We start from the raw sequence: 16,105 nt of genomic DNA on the forward strand, positions 1-16,105 counted from the left end.
TTTTGAAACTTTTCTCAAGCATCCTTTTGGAGTGCTTGTTTTAGGAACTAGTTTATTGGATATTTTACAAATGACATTGAGCAGGATCAGAGGTACAGCAACTCCTCCTTTTGACTTTCCCTACTCTGAAGCCGTAGTGGGCGGCCCTTGATGTCAAGCTGGACACACTCATCGAGATCCCTGGGTGTGTTTGTTTCACTTTGCAGGAAGCTGCCGAATGTCTCACTTTCATAAGGCGTCCATTAGTGTTACAGTTTCCAGATAGCATCTGTTATAGTAGAATCAGTGTTACCTGCGCTGGGTTCTCCCAGCTCCTGCAGACACGTCTCTGGCAGCTCGGTGCCGCTGGCCGGCTGTAGCTGCTGCAGCGAGGATCCTGCCAGATATTGCCCACCTACTGCCCTGCTGCCTGCCCTTACTTTGCACCGCTGGGGTGGGAGATCTGAGCTGTTCCTGTCCTTGATAACCTCCTACACCCACCACCTCCCTCCTTCTCCCTGACTTTCTCTTTCTTCCTCTGTTTCTCCGTCTTAGCTTGTTTTTTCTCCCACTCTTTCAGTCTCTCTCTATCTTCCTCTTGTGTTCTGTTTGTTTCTCTCTCTGCCTCTCTCTTGCTTTTTCCCTCTTTAATTCTGTTATAGTTTTTTTCTTCTGATTTTTCTGTCTTGTTTTCTCTCTCTCTCCGTGTGTCACGCTTTCTCTTTCCATTTCCCTTTCCCTTTCTTCTTTCTCCCCATCAATCTCCTTGTCTTTTGGACTGTCTGTCTGTGTATCTTCTCTTTTAATTTCTCTGTATATATACACCACATACCCTCTTGTCTCCCCCTACCTGTTAAAAACTACCCCCCACTCCTCAAATCAGGGATTTAGCAGAAAGGGGAAAACATGAGGAGACCAACAGAGAAATAGAGAGAGAGAGAGTGAAGGGAGTGGAGGAGAGGGAAAGAAAAAGAAAAACAGGCAGCATTTTAATTGCTTTTTAAAAAAGTGGAGATGAAAAACAGAGTTAGCCTGGAGGGGTATGGTGAAATTCTAGCTGGAAGAATTGCAAGACCATATGAGAAAGGAACACCTCAGGCAAAACAGGGAGATGAGTATTGGTTTTTTATAAAGCATTTTGCATCGATTTCCAGAGAGAAAGCGAGTAAGGGAGAAGGATGGAGACAGAAAGAGAGAAAGAAAGAAAGAAAGAAAGAAAGGATGGCAGGAGGGGAGAGAGAGAAGTAGAACCATCTTTGCTCTGCTTCTTCACACAGTCAAGTCAAAGAAAAGAAAAGGGATGAATTTGACGTGATAGCTTCAATGTGGTGAGCCGACACATCAGGGTCAGGAGATACCTGATACAACCATTAAATACAAGCTTACACACTGTTCCAAAGTAGAGGATTGAATTTGTAAATTCAGTAAAATGAGTTTATGAGTGAGACTGAAGCCAGCCCTGCTGTTTGTTCATTGACATTCCCACTGTGGCTCCCTTCCAGTGTCTTGTAATAGAGTTTGACAATGCCAGTACTGAGGCAGTGCTGGGCGTGTGCATGTGCATGCACGTGTGTGTGTGTGTGTGTGTGTGTGTGTGTATTGCTGGACGTGTTTGCAAATAGGTTTTACAATTTTCTTTGTCATACAACTTTGTCAGCCGACCTAGGAGCTGTTACTGTGATTAAAGAGCTGATTACATCAAAATGATGATAATAACAGCAACGCAGCGCCCTGCCAAGAGCTGTTTCTGTGAAAGACGATGGAAATGTGCAGTGAAACCGTTAAAGAGGTTACGTGCAACAGATTTCTTGTGTAAATTGCTAGTATGGCTTATTTACACTGCACAGGCATTCCAGGTTTCTCCGCTGAGGGAGATGCAAGTTTTGTTTCAAAATGAGTCAAATTATTGAAGCAAATTATTGCACTTCAGAGTTATTTTGTGCTATGGGAGTTGATACGTTTAACAAAATGAAACACTTGTATAAATTGCATCCTCAATATTTTAGAGATACTAAATGCTGAACACCAGAAAAGTATTTTTAATTATTGAAAAGGGACATTTAGCATTTGGAAATGAACAAACAGATAGAGTGGAGGTGCCCAGATGAGATTATTGGACAGCGAGAGTGGGACCTTCAAGTAAAGCAGCAGGAAAACCACACAAAGATGAGGGGAAATGAATATCTGTCCAAAGGTATCTCGAGGCACGGCGCCAACATGGCGTGATGAAAGTTTAAAGATAACAGCAATTTCCACTCTTTGCCTTGATGAGCCCCTGTAGCCAACTTCAAATAAGCCCTTAATCTTATAGTTCGCTAGTGGAAGGGGTTAACCGTGGGACGCTAGGCAGCAACAAGTGTCCTATTATTACACCAAAGTCTTGTCAATATTTGGTTAAAGCTTAAAAACATACATCTAATTATGTTTGTAGTTCATTATTGAGTTTCTTAATTGGAAAACGTTATTGTTGTAATTTCAGGAAATGCTATTTTCATTATCTCAACTGTTATTTTCCTTTTTAGATGTTTTGAAACTTTTGCTTTGCTTCTAAATATGAAACAAATAACTAGATTAGCATTGTGTGTTCAGGTCCTCTGGATGGTTCATATGCATTTAATGTATACAGAGAATCCACCCTCTGTGATGACGTACTGTATGAAGCAGAGTTTCTTTTGCTGAAATGGAAACAACAAAAAATGTTGACTTCATTTTCAGTAAAGTGTTCCGATTTCACCCAAACATGTATATGAAATTAGCATAATGGATTGCTACTTTGTCATTCATAGTTTCTTATTCATTATGTCATTATTGTTTCACAATCAACACAGTAAACTTGCCAACACACATAAATCAAATACTTGAGTTGAAAGAGACAATTTTATGACAGATGTTATAGTGAAATGTGTCTCTTATAAACAAAGCATGTAATACATAGCATCATAGATGCTCAATTTAGGCAACATGTCCAGAATTCCTCGTAGCACATTTCATACCAAAGTCAAACTGTAAAAGTAAATATCTTTGTCCAGATGTCCTCCTCACATTAGTATGTCACCCTCCACCACTTCCCACCCCTGTTTCATTTCCACCCCTCTGACAGATGGAATAATAGAGCTGTAATGCTACATTCATGCCATTAATTTCTGTAAGTACAAGCAGCAAGCGTGTGTGTTGTTGTAATCTCTCTGCAGAAGGGACACTTCAAACAAGTCTGGAATGGAGGAACTGTGCCTTAAGCCCCTTGTTTCAACCTGGGATGCTAATGCATTTCAAGCTTAGTGCTAATAAAATTGAAAAATAAATGGAGGGTAATTGTTTCATGCATTTGAAGGGAGCTGGCTCATTCCATTACGTGTGTTTGTTTGTGTGTGTGTGTGTGTGTGTGTGTGCGTGTGGCTGTGTGTACGTTTGTGTGCGTGGCTGCCTGGGCGCGTGCATGTTTGTATGTGTGTATTTCAATTTTCAGAATCAGTCGTCTGTTCAATGGCACCGAGCCCATCGTGTTGGACAGCTTGAAGCAGCACTACTTCATAGATCGGGACGGCGAGATATTCCGCTACATTCTCAGTTTCCTCAGGACCAGCAAATTGCTCCTTCCAGATGACTTCAAGGTACATATCCACATCACAACATACTGTATTAAGTTTATACTTGTCTGCTTCATCAGCTTGCACAGTTTGAACATAACATAAAGAGCTTAGTACATAAAGTCATCTGCCAAGACACACAACAGTATTGTCTAAAATTCCTTTTCTGTCTGATTTTTCTGAAGATAATTTAGTAAAGTGTGAATATCTTTGTATTTATTAGTGTTTACTTGCCTTCTCAAAGGCTGCATGTTTTAAAATAGACCTGATGGCCCTCCACAACAGAGCCGCCAGTTCTGTTTTCACAGTGCCTTACCTAGACTCACCCTGCTCCCATTCAACACATTAAGTACCTGTAGTACAAGCATAAGCAATAATTAGGAAAACTTTTTGGGTAAAAAGAAACATGGAGCAGACTCAGTTGGAGTGTACAGTGGTGGAAAGGTAAATCGCTAACTGGAGCATGGCCCCGTGATGTGTGTGCCAAAGCCCTGAGCTGTTGTTTTTCACTCAGAGTGGTTTCTATAGAGGTGAGTCCAGGTGAAATAGCCTGTGCACCCCTCTGCTCTCCATGCGCTCTGATGACTGGCTCCAATGCTGACAGAAAGTCTCTTCGACAGTCAAGGACTCACAGGGAGAGCTGTGGCATGTTAGTGCAGTTTAATACATGCTAACATGCTCTCTACCCATATATACATGCATCTGTGCACACAGCTACACACACTTTAGTCTTTGTGGGCTGAGGCTGCACACACCTGGCTCCTGTTTTAGTGTTTGCATGAATGAACTTGTAAGTGAACTCACATACGGTACATTATATCATGTCCATTAGAGTACTGTATTAAATCATCCAAAGCACATGTTCATGGCAACAGAACACATGTTTTCAGGCTTGGTATCAAATAATGTTTTACACAGACAATGATAAGAGTTTAGCAGGGTGCACATACTTGTAGATTCCCATCCATGCTAAGTAACTAATTACACATTTTGTGATGCTAGCAGCTGTTAAAGCAGAATTTTCTTGGTCACTTGGGGACAGCACAACAAGCTGTAAACACACCACTGACATATCACCTCATAAAGTTGCTATGGTGAGCATGTTTGCAAACATTTGGCTACTTACTCATTCTTAACCCTTTTACTTTCAGCTCTGTTTTGGTCTCCACCAACTCTTGAGAGAAGTATCTCTCTCTTTAGCTGCTAAATGTTCCACTGTGTTAGTCACTAACTTTGTCTGCCATTTGTTGCTGGGTAGGTAGTGTACAGCAGTTTTATCAGAGCTTTTTTACTGAAAACAGCTGCCTGCTACTGCTGAAAATGAGGCTGATGAGAGCAGTAAGAGTGAATCCAAACCGTAAAGTTGCAGGTTCTAAGACCAAGACAATGAGCTGAATGACACTAAAACGGTCTATAAAGGTGAGAGAAACTACAGAGTCGGGTGATAATTAACTGAGCATTCATCACTACTTAAGCGAAACCTTTCACATTACATGTTGTAACTTAATCCATTGGTAATAAAAAATGATATTTGTTAGTGCAGCTTTAAACCAAACTGATAGCATTACCAGCAACTTAGTCTTACCCCACATTTACCCACATGGCCATTTGTAGCTACAGTATCCTTCCTGTTCAAGGTATTTATTCAGTGATATTGTTTCCTAGGTGTATTCTATTCTTCACCTCTACTCCACCTTAACTTGCATGACCTTTCCACTGGGCTGGCACTTGTTCATCATTCTCTACAAGGGAACAAGGCGAGGCCAAGCCACTCAGAGCCAGAGGCAAACTCTCCAGGCCTCACGGATAGTCTGAACGAGAGCCAAACATCAGACAACAGAACATGACATGAAAGCCCTGCATATTTTGGCAAATGATGGCCTGACTCAGTACCGATTAGTTTTCCCCTTCTTCTTCATGATTTCACTCCCTTTCTGTGAAGTCTTGACAGTCCAATCAGGCACCACGGTTTGGGAGAATACATTGGACTTTATTGTTTCAACTCATTACGATCCCCTCGCATAAGCCTGTGTTGATCTGCATACCTTTCAATTTGCGTGAAGCCGGGGAAAAAAAAATGCAAATAGTGCGAGGCGGAATTGAGCATGTCCTTATCTGAACACAATCAGGCTTGCCGTCGCCCGGGGGCTGGGTCTGTTCTGCTGCTGGCAGCCACGGCACTGTGTGTTTTGCTAAATCAATGTGAAAGTCTGAGCAGAATAGGAAAAGAAATTTTTCAGCCTACATCAGTGGAACAAAATATTCACTATTAATATCCTCCCTCATCTCATTATTCAAACTACAATTAATCACAAGATTGTAAGCAATGCTCAGTCATGTTGAGGGCATGGTTATAAACCGTTAAGACTTAGTGGTTTCTGTGTTGGTTTATTCAGGCTTTCATATTGTACTTTAAATCAATAATGCTTTGTTTCTTCAGGTATCAAAAGCTATAGGGAAGAGCTAATGTTTTTATTTTTTGCAAGGCTGCATATTAGATGAGAGTTGGTTGTATTTTTCGACAGTGTTCTGTTTTGTCAACAACCTGTGCATGTGGGTTTAGTCATTTTTTTGTCCAAAAAAGTCCTCCGACTCCCTCACAGTGACAGTTTCCATCATTTTCTTCTTCTTCACTCTCTCTCTGCCTCCCTCTCTGTCTCTCCCTCCCTCTGTCCTTCCCTGAGATGTTGCCTTGCCGGTGGGCGATCAGGTCGGATCATTATTTTGAAGCTCAAACGGGCTGTCTGGACACAGGATTGGGGGATGAATAGTCTGGTAGAGCTGGCAGCAGTAGCAGCAGCTACAGCAGCCAGGACAGAGCTGTTGGCCCTGTCTCCCTCTCATCCTCACCTCAGCGCTTAGGATTACTCTGTTGTTTTCTGCACTGCTCAGGATGACTAAAGTGCCTCGCAGACAGACCCCTGTTAAAAACATATCCATCCATGGCTTCAGACCTGTGAAGGATGAGGAGCTACACTTTGATACAGAGAGCTGCCTGAAGGGGAGCGTCTCAGTATGAGTTTTGTCAGCTGCAGCAAGAAGGCCAGGAGAGAAAAAGAAAGGGAGAAAAGGAGAGAAAAAGGGAAAAAAAGGACGCACTCCCCCTCTCTTTTGCATTCTGCAATCTTAAATATTAGGCCGTCAGCTTAAGATGTGTTGCGTCAACGCTCAGACCAGATGGAGTTGTATTTGGGTGTCGTTCACACGCCTCAGATGAAGGCACAGTTTAGATGAAGGGGTAAACCAGTGAGGGAGGCTTTTCAAGGCTAAAGAGTCTGACAGAAGCAGCAGGGTTAATGAATATGCTGTTTGCTGCCATGCTCTGTTTCTGTACCCAGCAGTGGTCCTGAGAAGGGAAGGGGAAAAACTCTTTTTAGATCAGGGCTCCCGGGCAGCACCAGCACCCACAGCCACCAATGATGCAGACTATATGAAACATATGTTGTTTCCGCCGCACAAACACACATTGTCTCACTGTTCAAGGGTGTTTAGACTTTGCACTGCACCAAGATGAGCAACTTATATCTGTATTCATTATATATCAAATACTTTATCGGTTGTTTGCCTTGCCACGGTTTCACAATATCCATACAGTAAAACAAACTATAGCCACAAGCTAAGGAACATGGATACCATGTAAGAATAGACTTTGAATGGCAGCAATGGCACTTCATGAACTAAGAATGAATTGAGCTGTCATTCTTTGTCACAGTGAAACACTAATCAGAACACAGATTTATTAATTACTAATTGTTTAGCTGAAAGATTTGCAGCATTTAGGTGTAACCTAATTAAATCTTGTTCTAATAGGAGCTTAACATCGGGCCACAAGCCTCATTAACATAAAATTCCCTCCATGTGAGGAATACATTAAAATCCTCCCTGGCTGATGATTGTCCTCATGTTCACTTGCACGTATCTTTTCCTCACCTCCCGTCTGCCTCCAATAGCGAACCTCCGCCTCCCCGTATTTTCTTTGGTAGCGGTGAATGATGGTGCCATCTGGTCTTGTGGGAAATTAGAGGCAAGTGCGCAGGGGCAAATGGCCCCCAGCAAGCCCTGCCCAGGAGGGAGAGTCAGGCAATCTGCTGCAGACTGTCTGCACACAGGAATGCGCCATCCCACTTCACTGGAGCCCTACTGATGGCCTTTCTGGAGTCGGCTCACTAAAACATGCTAAAGGGCTAGCATAGCTCTGCCAAGAGCTGCAGCATGATTATTCTTTGCTTGAGATTGTTGTCCTGCTGGTCTTGGTTTATTGTTCTTCTTTCCAGAAGATGTATTACATGGTAACAAGTGAGATGTTAAAGGTGCAGTGTGTTGAATTTAGTGGCATCTAGCGGAATGGAGTTGGCAGAAATGGAATATAATATTCATAAGTATGTTTTAATTAGTGTATAATCACCTGAAAATAAGAATCATGTTTTCGTTACCTTAGAATGAGCCCTTTATATCTACATAGGGAGCGGGTCCTCTTCCACAGAGCCCACCATGTTGCTACAGTAGTCCAGAATGGGCAAACCAAACACTGGCTCTAGAGAGGGCCTTTCGCATTTTTCGCGAGTTTCACTGCCACCGTAGGTATTCAGTTTGTTGCAATCTGCAACCTCACCGCTAGATGCCACTAAATCCTACACAGTGCAACTTTAAACAATGCTCTATTTTCAATTTTGTGGCCAATAGATACTGTTAACTTCACAATTTTTACATTTTTATTTGGGGTATTTACCTGATTGTTCTATATAGACAGAGCTGGCCCTAACTAATTTGGTGCCCTAGGCAAGATTTTAGCTGGTGCCCCTGGCATTGCAGCTAATTCCGCCACCAATGTTCATACACTCGCACAGGAACTCCATAGCTTTATGTCTTGGAGATTTTCTTTATTTTAGAAACAAAAAACCCACAAAATAAAAACAGTAGAACCTGATGTTGCATTGCTGGAAGATGCTGAGGTGGAGAAGGTGTCTGCAGGTGGCCCAGGATTTGCAGGGGTGAGATTAAAATATTTCAAAAGTACATCTGAAGAGAGAAGAGGAGTATATGTGACCATTGGGTGTTACATTATATTAATAAAAAAGCTGCTGATGGTGAAACCCAGCTAATAATAGCACCAAAGCCCCATAATAGCCTATAACATTATAAACACAAACAGCAAGAGTAGACAATTATAACAAAAATTTACCAATCAGAAACGAGACAGAACCATGAAACCCATTATGCACATGGTCTGTGATGATCCCTGCCTGCCAAAGAACAAACTGACATCTCTAAGTATATCTAAATGTTGATGATGTTGAGAGCCTGTTTTTTTGTGTGATACTCTTTCTGTTGCTTATTCATTAGAAATTGTTTTTATATTTGTATAATTATGATTTTATACTGTTTTAGTTCAACTTGAATTAATAGTTCAATGGATATTAAATTGTTTCAACTATATCTATATTCTTGGGAGTTTATTGTGGTTCTTGATATTTACATGAAGGTATTATGTGTGTTGTTATGAATCAATCCTGGTGTGATGCAGGCAAACCAGAAAATAGGTTCTATTTAATAGGCTATGCTATGTAGTTAAGTTGTTGTGGGCTTTTTTGTAATATTTTGAAATAATAGTATTAAAACAGTATTTGTAAAAAGTAGTAAAAGTTTAAAATTTTGATTTTTTTTTCTTTCGTCATTTGGGGATGGATGGAAGGTGCCCTAGCATTCGCCTGTACCACTTATGCCACGGGTCGGGTCTGCATATATATGAACTTATGAATACAACGCTATAAGCCTAAACTCCTACACTGCTGACATTCAAGCAGCCAACATAACAAGTGTGAGGGTTAAAGACGTGGTTCCTTGACCTTTGCACTCCATAGTTGTAACTGACTGCAAGGACAAAGAACACTGTTGGTGTCTGACACGCACACATATATGTTCCCTAAAAATATTCAGAAATAGACACTCATCCATCACTGTGTAATTAGTCATTTGTTCCTCCATGCAGCCCTGTGCCACATAATCTTTGTTTCACCACCGTTGAGAGGTTGAAGTGCAGATGCAGACAGGAGCAGCACTCCTGGACTAATTAGAGGTTAAGTGTCTTGCTCAAGGACACTTTGTCATTAGTTGCTGTGGGGAAGCCATCGGGATACCCTGCAAATACCCACTGCTGTCATCTTAATGTTGCAATGTGCAATGTTGCAATGTTTTGTCTCTGTGACCTTGTAATGTAATGTACATGTAAAGTACCAAAACTCACAGTGTATTAGTCACACATATAGCCAAGAGGACCGCACACAACCACACACATGCAAACTCACTGATATCTCTTCTCCATGTTAATCTGCTTGTATAGGACTTCCACCTGCTGTATGAGGAGGCGCGCTATTACCAGCTGACACCCATGATCAAGGAGCTGGAGCGCTGGAAGCAGGAGCGTGAGCAACGACGGATGGCGCAGCCTTGCGACTGCCTGGTGGTTCGCGTCACACCCGACCTGGGCGAGAGGATCGCCCTGAGTGGGGAGAAGGTCCTCATCGAGGAAATCTTCCCTGAGACTGGTGACGTCATGTGTAACTCAGTCAACGCTGGCTGGAACCAGGACCCAACACACGTCATCCGCTTCCCCCTCAATGGCTACTGCAGGCTCAACTCCGTCCAGGTAATGCACCAAAAAGCCTCTCCTGCCTGTTATAGTGTTGAAGGATTGGTAACACAAACAAATCCCAACCTTCACCCTCCACCCAACCACTCCATACAGTCTAGACATTTTATGCAAAACAAAACTACCAAATCTATCTGAAGCAAAACATTTATCAACAATACACATTTTTGTTATATTAATGAGCAAGTGCCATAAACCAGCTCCGTGGGTGGTTGTGGTGCTCCTGATGTTGGTGTATCATGAATATTCTGCTAACAGAAAATGCTAATGCAGGTTTGAGTAATGCATGACAGCATGCGATTATGTGGGACAGATTATCTAACAAATACAACAATTATCTAACAAATACCATCTCATTTCACACAGACTGATTTGGGGAAATAAAGAACAATAAAAGCCAAGAGGATACACAATAATACAGATCAACAGTCACCACAGTAATGTTAGAGTGACACCATGTGATAAAAATATCATAAACTCTGTTCTATTCAAAAGAGAATATATATGTATAATATAATATAAAAGTGTTTAAATTCAGTATTAAGTGAGATGAGTTACTATACAGTTATTTAAAAATATTAGAGATTTTACAGATGAACTTATTGAACTACAAAATGAAAAATAACATATGTTAACATAATGTTAAGATCACTACACTAAAGATGTACACTAACAGATACTCTCTAAGTTCCTTATAGGTATACTGCAGGAATATGATGCATTCCTTAAAACAGAACATCATAATAAACCAAATGAAAGTAGCTGTCTAAAGTCAAGATCTGTTCTTTACAGTCATGAAAAACGTGTTAATTACATTTCCCATCAGCGTAGTATGTGCCAGTAAATATTCACACTGAACCAGGAAACTGGGCAGGAAAGAGCAAACTTTATTTATAAAGTATTTATATCCCCTTTATTATGTATTTATAAAATCTCTTTTTAAAATCCTGAATGTATAATGCAACACAAACGATGGAGACCCAGACATTTAGTCTACATGTTAGTAATGGTGAGTAAAATTATATTTTCAATGCAGTCCCTCTCTATGCATACATAAAATAAAAATATAATAATTAATAAAGATTTAAACACTTATTATTATGTCTTGTGTGTGGGGAAATTGAATGTGTTAAATAGACCAGTTTAGAAATAAAATACTGTAAATGTGCAGATTTAAGATGATATGTGGACCCAGTGTAGATATTAATTTATCTAACACTCTGATGAAGCTTCATGTTATCAGGTTCATATTAAAGGCCACTCTATGATACAGACAGCAGGCTGCTCAAAAGTGTGAATATAAAACATTGAGACGATTTTAACTTCACACAAAAAAATCAACTAATGGTTAACTGGCCCTCTGCTAATAGTCCCCAGTAGGATAGCATCAAGTGCAGCTAACTATGGCACTCATCTCAGTGGCCTTGGTGGTTAATACACACACAATGTGCAGCAAACAGGGCTAAATACTTCCCGGGGCAAGTATACAGTACCTTTAAGTAACATACTCCCAACAGATTTACAAGGTGTTAAAAGGGTGACAAGGCACATTATGTAATTCATGCAGTGTAAGATGTGACTGTAATGCTATAGTGCTGAAACACTAAATATATAGTTACAGTGTCACACAAAGCACGTAGAGTAAAGTGTTTCCTTATATAAACTGTATTTTTACCCAAATCACTCCTTAGCGAGCTTACTGTAAACTTATTTTTTTAAGGATAAAATCTTTCAGCATCAGGAAGTGAAGATAATTATTTTAAATGCACAGCTCTCATTATGATTTCACAATGAAACCCTTGTATAGCCTACATTTTATCTAGACACTGAGTTTTGCATATGTTTAAGTTTGATTTGACACTGTGGGTGTTTTATGGCATCAGTCCCGTCCTTCAGGTTAGCCACAGAACGCAGATTCCACTGTGAGTCACTCAACATGATGTGTGGCCTTGTAAACACTCTGCATGTTTCCACAGTGGAGACGTTTTCTACCTTTATTTATCCAGCAAATGATTCTGCTGAGCAAGCACATCATTTTTCACCACCGCCCTTCAAAACTTTCATACACACTTAAACACCTGGCTGGCATTTGCATTGTACAGCTTTGATGGACACTGCACAGCTCCACTGGAGTTACTGAGCTTTAGCAACCTGGCGATTGATCGCACCTTCCCAGACCACACATGCAACTTCAGTCTTCAGATTTTATTTTCATTATTCACAAGCCAGTTTCTATAACCTTTACAATACCTGCGTTCACTGGCTTTCAGTGTCTACAACTTGGAATTCCACCAAAAACTTTGCTTTAAGGCAGTTGGCATGATTTGTGGCCCTTTTTTTCTGCATGTTGCCACAGTCGAGCTAAGTGCTCTTTGTCATTATTAAAAGATCATTTCAGCTGTGATGGCTACAGTGAGTTTGTCAAGAGAATAATGGCAAGTGCACGGAGTGTCTGTAGTTTTTCATTCTGTCTGAAGATGAACTTTCACTGTTTCCAAGTGGCTCTTGTAGCTTTGGTATGATGTGATCTGAGCCTGGCCTGTGCTTTGTAGTATGTCCCTGCTTCTTAACATTTTATTGTACTCGCTGTACACACAGGAGCACATGGTATTGGCGTGTTATGCCATTTTAAACCAGGTCGTCTGACTGAGAGTAACAATCTCCTTTTTCAAAGCAGAATTGTACACAGTTTCTAGTTTGGTAGTAAGACATTAAAAACAACTTCAGAAAACTAGTTTTACAGCTGTGTTACCGAACGAGGTCTTTGAGAGGGGGAACATATCAGCCTCACACCACAGGCTCGATATAACACACTTCAGCGCCCACAGCCACAAACAGGCCAACACATAGAGGAGCCTTCCCCCCCTCCAGCACCCAGAGAGAGCCTCTCCCAGGCAGGCTAGCGCGCTCTGACACCTCCACCTCCCTCCTGCCAGTGCGAGAGACCACCTCCAGGGAAGGAGAGCCGAGCGAGCGCGGGACAAAGCACGTGTGGACTGCGGCCATGTTTTCCTGCGAAAAAATGAAAAAGAGGAATGGAAAGGGGGGGAAAATGATATGCATAATTTACGCTTTACTCCTTTTTAAGACACAGCTCCTTTTTTAAAAAGACTCCAATATAACACCGCTCAAGGCAATTGAAATACACGTATTGCATTTTTTAATACCATACTTACAATTTCTCAAACAGCCTAAACCGGTTTATACTTCTTTTATAGATTTTTAAATGACTTGCAATATAATTAATTGGCCGCATCAACTAACACAACATTTTCCCACTCTGTTTACCAGTGAGACTGGTTATGGGATGTGAGCGCATCTGACTAACATGGTCTGAAAGGACTTTTTATTGTTTAGGTTTTTATTAGGCTCCTTTGAAGGCGAGGTGCAGCTGAACTCCTCTCTTCAGACAAACTGCTAACAGAAAGTGGAGATGGATCTTGAAGGTTCCCTGTAAGCGATGCCCCCCTTTGTCTCACAGCATGGCCTCTCTTGGTTAAGGTGGTGTTAGTTGTGGTGTCAGGCTCTCTTTTTTTATGGCTCATGTAGGCCCCTTTAAGACACACAGATACACAAAATTCTGTCAAAAGCGCATAAACACACACATGCACAGTAGAGGGGCCCGGCTCATTGAGTCGATGTAGATGAGGACACAAGGAGCAGATGGAGGTGTTTTTCGGTGTAAGAGGAGATTTTTCTAAACAACTTACTCATTCTGTCCTCTCTCATTGTTGTGTGAAGGTATGAGAAGGTTAGGAAAATAATCCTCGTCTTACCCGCCAGACAATGAGCCTCTGATCTGATTTCAGTCCTGGACCCCAACCCAGGGGAACACATACACAACCACACCCTGCCCACAGAGGAAGACCATGCAGAGAAAGAGAAAAAGAGGGAGGGAAGGGGACAGATGCAGTGCTGTCTGGAGCAGTGTGTTTATGAAGACTGCCTCTGAAGAGGTCTTGACAGGAAAGAGACGGATGTGTGACAACCTTTAAATGTATGCTGTTTTCAGTTTATTGTATGTCACTGGCATAGAGAACTCATTTTAGTCTCAAATGATTTTATCAGGGCTAAGGTACTGTAGCTGTCTTGCCCAGGGCTTGAAACTGCTAGACCTTGTGATACTTTGGTCACAATGAGATAACATAACATTTCTCAATACTTTACTGTACACTAAGCACAGTGATTTGTTTTTGCAGTTTATTAGTCAGTTTTTATTCACTTTAAGATAAAGAAACATGTCTAAGGTCAGTAGAAATGGTTACACTTCTTAGTAAAATATATCTCGAGCAATTACTAAATAAAGATCAAGGAATTTTTTTCAGGCTCTTTTCAAGAGTGTAAGTTTCTGGCACATTTTTGTATTATATTCTATAAGAGTTAGATATAAGAATAGTAGCTATTTGTATCAGTCTACAGAAAAGACATCTTGGAAGGAAAGTATTACATTGTGTACTGTAAATGCAACCCCTTCTTTAGTCCTTCATCTTGTGTATTCAGATGTGAGAGAGTGAGAATAAACAACTCCACCTTGGCACGTGATTCTCCATGAAGTCATGAATGGAATTTAGGGAATAATGCAAACCACCTGCGCTGTGATGTAGATCCAGCGGAGAGAAACAGAGAGCAGGAAAGGCACTTAGCGGAGGGAAAACATTTAGCCAAAGAGCCACAGAGGTGTACACACACGCGCGTCCCTGAGCCGGAGCCGGGCCTACTGCCCCATACATCACCATGATGAAGCACTCAGATCAGACCAGAGCCAATCCGTCCTTCATCAATGTGACAGCGGAGGCGGTCGTAGAGAAGGGCTCCCTGTCCCCCTGCTGCCCAGGCAAGGAACGCAACACGTCGCAACACTCTCTTACATGTCACACTGCCACTCCATCAATCCTGGTCTGAGTAAAGAGAGAAAGCACAGCTCATCAGAGCTGACAAGGCCACACAAACACCTCAGTTGTGCTCCTCAGTGGCCCGATTGGCAGAACAAGACATTAACACTGCTGTGGCTGGGCTCCCTGTGCTCCCTGTTAGGCTCAGCGGGTCGAAAACAACATCAGGCACTCAGGCTCAACAGGCATCAGGTTAACCCACAGTGTGGGGAGGATGGAGACTGGACGTTTTGACAGCTTCAGAGCAGTTGGTGCCAGAAAATTGTTTTTTATAAATTGTTTAATATTTTGTCGAATGCAGACTAGTCGGGGAGTAAGTGGTTCTTTCTAAGAGTAACTGCAGCAGCCAACGGGAGTTAAAACAGGAAAGAAATAGAACATGAACAGGGAGGGAAAAAGTGTCTCTATTCACTCGATCACACAAATACAAATACGTTTAAACATGTATTATTAAACATCCATTTTTAGAAATGTCACATCCAAGCAATCAGAACACACACACATCTTGCATGTCCAGGTGCTGAGTCCAAAAAATTATAGATGCTCTCTGCTTCCAAACACTGCAGAATGCTCCCTTTTAAAATATTTTTCTTTATCACATTTAGAATATAGTATGTTTTGAGCCCAAACTGGCTCAGGTGCAGAGGAATCTTTGCACTCCTTCTAAATGTAATAAAGAAAAATACTTTTAAAAGTGTGCATTTGACAGTGTTGCATTTCCTTGGGAAGCAGACCGTAATGTCAGTGTGAATATACCTTGTTTAAGTAAAAGTCCTTTATTCAAATTCATATTTAAGTAAAAGTACAGAGGTATTAGCTGCAAAATGTACTTGAAGTATCAAAAGTAAAAGGGCTCATGATGCAGAATGTCATCTGTGAGCGTTATTGTATATTATATGATTGGATTATCAGTACTGGTGGATTACTGTGTACAAGCAGTAATTTAATGTTGTAGTTGGTCAAAGTGAGCTGATTTTAAACACATCATACACTGTGGG

General features: G+C 41.2%; 1 protein-coding gene across 3 annotated transcripts in view; it reads left to right on the forward strand.

Moving 5' to 3' along the window:
• Positions 1 to 16,105, forward strand: part of LOC122998284 (BTB/POZ domain-containing protein kctd15) — a 28,422-nt gene that overhangs the window by 7,564 nt on the left and 4,753 nt on the right. For all 3 annotated transcript variants that reach the window (XM_044375286.1, XM_044375206.1, XM_044375125.1), the window contains 2 exons: positions 3,446 to 3,590; positions 9,907 to 10,212. In XM_044375286.1, coding sequence (XP_044231221.1) covers positions 3,446 to 3,590; positions 9,907 to 10,212 — 451 coding nt within the window. The remainder of the gene's footprint in view (positions 1 to 3,445; positions 3,591 to 9,906; positions 10,213 to 16,105) is intronic.

This window comes from Thunnus albacares, chromosome 1 (assembly GCF_914725855.1).
Source record: "Thunnus albacares chromosome 1, fThuAlb1.1, whole genome shotgun sequence".
In the NCBI taxonomy this organism is placed as follows: Eukaryota; Metazoa; Chordata; class Actinopteri; order Scombriformes; family Scombridae; genus Thunnus; species Thunnus albacares.